Source organism: Malania oleifera, chromosome 9 (assembly GCF_029873635.1).
Source record: "Malania oleifera isolate guangnan ecotype guangnan chromosome 9, ASM2987363v1, whole genome shotgun sequence".
Taxonomy (NCBI): Eukaryota; Viridiplantae; Streptophyta; class Magnoliopsida; order Santalales; family Ximeniaceae; genus Malania; species Malania oleifera.
The window spans coordinates 52926844-52930793 of NC_080425.1; the positions used below are offsets into that span (position 1 = coordinate 52926844).

The 3950-nt window shown below is 42.9% G+C and overlaps 1 protein-coding gene across 1 annotated transcript; it reads left to right on the top strand.

The window, feature by feature from the left end:
• Positions 1-611: 611 nt before the first annotated feature.
• Positions 612-1447, top strand: LOC131163713 (uncharacterized). The gene has a single exon (XM_058120406.1). The coding sequence runs from the start codon at positions 746-748 to the stop codon at positions 1244-1246; it is 501 nt and encodes a 166-aa protein (XP_057976389.1). The 5' UTR covers positions 612-745; the 3' UTR covers positions 1247-1447.
• The last annotated feature ends 2503 nt before the right edge of the window (positions 1448-3950 follow it).

Genomic DNA, 3950 nt, shown 5'->3' on the forward strand with positions numbered 1-3950 from the left:
AAATTTATATTCTCAAAGGTTATTCAAATAATACATGATATACTAACAACTTTAAACTCTCTTTTAAATTACTTATATAATCTTTTTTATGCAACTTTTCAATGCTAATGACATTTCCTTTTGCTTGTTATGACTTTGTGACGATTGCGGGTTGATATAAGGAGTAGGCAAAATGGGAGTCTGAACAAATTTCACTAGGGCACTATTATTTCTACTAAAAGGGCGATCTGATACACAAAATGCTCACGTATGTGGGGTTCAGAGAAGGGGCGAATTACAATGGATTTATAGTATGCAACCTTACCTTACATCCACGCCTCAAACACGTGACTATTATTTCCACGAGCCACCGAAATTATACAACAATTTGTAACAAAATGCTGAGTGTCATAGACCTATAATGTGTGTGACAGGAAGAAAATAGATACAATAAAATTGATTTTACTTATTTGATCTAATAAGCTACAGTGATGTGGGCCTATAATTGGATGACTTGTTGCAGAGTAGGCAAAGTTGATTGGAAGGCAACGGTCACAAGATTTTTTATTATTTTTTCAAACTTTTTTAAACACCGGAAAGCAAAACGGTGCATTTAAATTTGAAGCAGCCTTTGACGCTTTGAACCGGCCATCCAGGTAGGCGCCCATTTGCTTTCCAAATATATCAGTGTCATTGCTTTTTGAGCATAAACACAACGCCAAAAATTCAAGTTCCGATCTCCCACCACAGCATTTCCAGATCCAAAATGATGAAGACTACTGTCAAGAAGCTCAAGTTCTGGTCAAGAAAGAAGAAGAAAAAGAAAACCCCCTTCGAGCATTCCCACAATCTCTACCTGCATCCTCCCCCAACGCATCATTGCTGCTGCTGCTCCTGCTCCTCCTCACTTCAGCCTTCCGCTCCGCCCATCCCGGTGTGGCTCGATGCCCAGCAGACCCCGGAGCCGGCTGTTTTCGCAGCTGCGGATCGGCCGGGTTCATCCGGTTTTCTAGCCGATTCGAGTCGAGCTCACTTAGTTACCTCCTCGCAGGACTATGTTTCAGAGATCAGCCCGCTCTGTCCAACATTACCCATCACCAATTCTTCTTATCAACAGTATTTGGTCCCAAATCCTGCTTATGGCGTGCCCATTGTGCCTGCGGCTAGAGCAGAGAGGGCTGCGGGTCTTTTCCGGCGTGCAGCCAGCTTCGGCTACCATTTGATCCGCTGCTTCTGCCCGTGTTTTCGCATTCGAGAAGTTTACTAGAACCGTTGGGAGTCTCCTGGGAGATTTTTCTACGAGGCGTATTTATGCATCCTTGGTATTGTTTTGAACCCCTTAAAGATATAAATAAAGATGTTCCCCTGGATTGTCAAAATATAAACTCAAACGGTTGATGGGCTATGTAATCGCAAAAATTTGCGCTGCTATAGCGTAAATGAAATGAATCCCTCTTACGTTGTGATAGTTTTGGTGTAAATATATGAATGCTTCATGAGATCAAAATTCAAATAAGAATCCACTTTGGAATTTTACTTAAAGAGGCTTTTCATTTAATTACTGTTAGGAAGCATAAATTTCAGGGCTTGAATTTAAATTTTTATAAATTTGTAAGAATTTTAATATAATTTTATACTATATTTTTTGTCCAAACCTATACAAATCTAAGTCCAATTAAAGAAATTTGTACTCCCAAAAGTAAGGTTAATATTTAGGATTTAGTCCTTGTTGAGTTGTGCGCCATAGGTAGAGACGGAAGCCACCAACCCCAGCAGCTTATGTTGATTTTGCAAAGGAGATCAGTAGCCCTTCACCAACCTTGCTTACCATGATTGAAATGCAGCCACCAGTCCTGTCCACCTTGTTTGAATTACACCCATTTTTAAAGGCTATATAAAGGAGATGTGTGTGTGTAATTGTGAGTGGGGTAAGATGTAGAATTGGGCGTGGCTATATGTGTGTGTGTGCAGTAGAGAGTTGTGTGTGTGTGTGTGTGTGCGTGCAGCAGGGAGCTGTGTGCAGAGCTATGTGTACACGCAGAATTGTGTTGTGAGTTGGGGCAAGATGCATAATTGTGTGTAGCTGTGTGTTGTGGCAAGAACAGAGAGTTCCTGTATGCTGTGTGGTGTGTTGTGAGCATAGTGTGTAGAGAGTGAGGAACAAAGAGTTGTGGTGAGAGAGAGAGAGAGAGAGAGAGAGAGAGAGAGAGAGAGAGAGAGAGAGTTGAGCAGTGTGGCTCCTCCTCCTTATATTATTCTCCTAGTTTATAATGAAGTTGTGTGTGCTTCGTGGACGTAGGTCGATTGGACCGAATCACGTAAATCTGGTGTTGCATTGCTTGCTTGTGTATTTTTGTTCGTGTGAGATTGTTGCTCCTAGATCCAACCCAACAATTGGTATCATAGCGAGGTTGGAGCGAAATCGCCAAATCAAAGCAAAATTGCCAGATTGGAGCCTCTATCTAGTAGCTCAAAACTCAGTTTTGAGGCCACCAACATGTTCCACTCATCAAGAAGAAGCCAACAATGGCAACCGGAGCTCGAACGGAGCTCAGACAAAGTTGCATGCACCCTTACGCACCGACAGGTGATCAGACGATGGGCTTATGCGCTCCCACACACCGGCGAACAAATAGCAAGGTAGGAGGTTGAAGGAACCTGACGTTAGAGTGACGTCAGCATGCCACGCCAACACGATGTTAGTATAGTCAAAAGGCCACATTATCGCCACATCAGCAAGTGGGTCCTATAGGAGGTGGGCCCTATGATGCTACATCAACAGACGACGTCAGTTAACAGCGTCACTAACGTCGTCAGGATATTCTGTCAGTTAAGGGAATATTTCGTTATAGTTGACTAAAGTTTGATCGTTTTGACCAAAGGTTTGACTGGGCTTTTCAGAGTCATTTCGGGTCGATTTTTCGAACGAATGGAACCATCTCTAAGGTTTTCGGTCGTTTCGGATCCAACTGTGCTATCCATTTGAGCTAATTTCATCTCTAAATTGGCAAATAGAGATGTCGAACAAGAAGAGCTTATAGATAGAGATGTTTGATGCACCAATGTACCAAAAAAAAGGTATATGGATTGTTTACTTCTTATAGATGGAGGACAGCCTGAATGTTATGATAAAACATGTCAGGTGGCAGATACAAGCAAGTGGGAGCTTACGATGAAGGACAAGATGAAGTCCCTCACCTCCAACAGAACGTGGGAACTAGTTGAGTTGCCCAAAGGTAAGAAGGTTCTTCATAACAAGTGGATGTACAAGATTAAAGAGGAGCGGGATGCCTCCAGAAGGTACAAGGTCCGGTTGGTAGTCAAAGGCTTCAAGCAGAATGAAGGAATTGACTACAAGGCCTGACTGGTAATCAAAGGCTTCGAGCAGATGGAAGGAATTGACTGCGCCGACATCTTTGCACCAGTTGTGAAATTGACGACCACCAAATCAGTTTTGATGAAGGTGGTGACTACAGAGAAGTTGAAGTTGTGCTCAACTTCGGTTGGTCTTCATGGTTGAAGACAGATATGAGCACATCATTTATCTACACACTGGTTGAGATGGTGTCTCCGTTTCCAAGTGGGAGATTGTCGAGCTGTGCGCCATATGTGGAGACGGAAGCCACCAACCCTAGCAGCTTATGTTGATTTTGTAGAGAAGACCAGTAGCACTTCACCAACCTCGCCTACCATGGTTGAAATGCAGCCACCAATCTTGCCCACCTTGTTTGAATTACACCCCCCCTTTAAAGGCTATATAAAGGAGATGTGTGTGTAATTGTGAGTGGGGCAAGATGTAGAATTGGGCCTGGCTGTGTGTGTGTGCGTGTGTGCAGCAGTGTAGAGACTCAAAAAAGTTAAATAATAATAAAAACAAAGAAAAGATGGAAGATGGTTTGGTGTAGACCAAACTCTCGACAGTTTGGTGGGAGGCTAGAAAATCGTCGATGATTTTGTGTAATCGCGGTCTA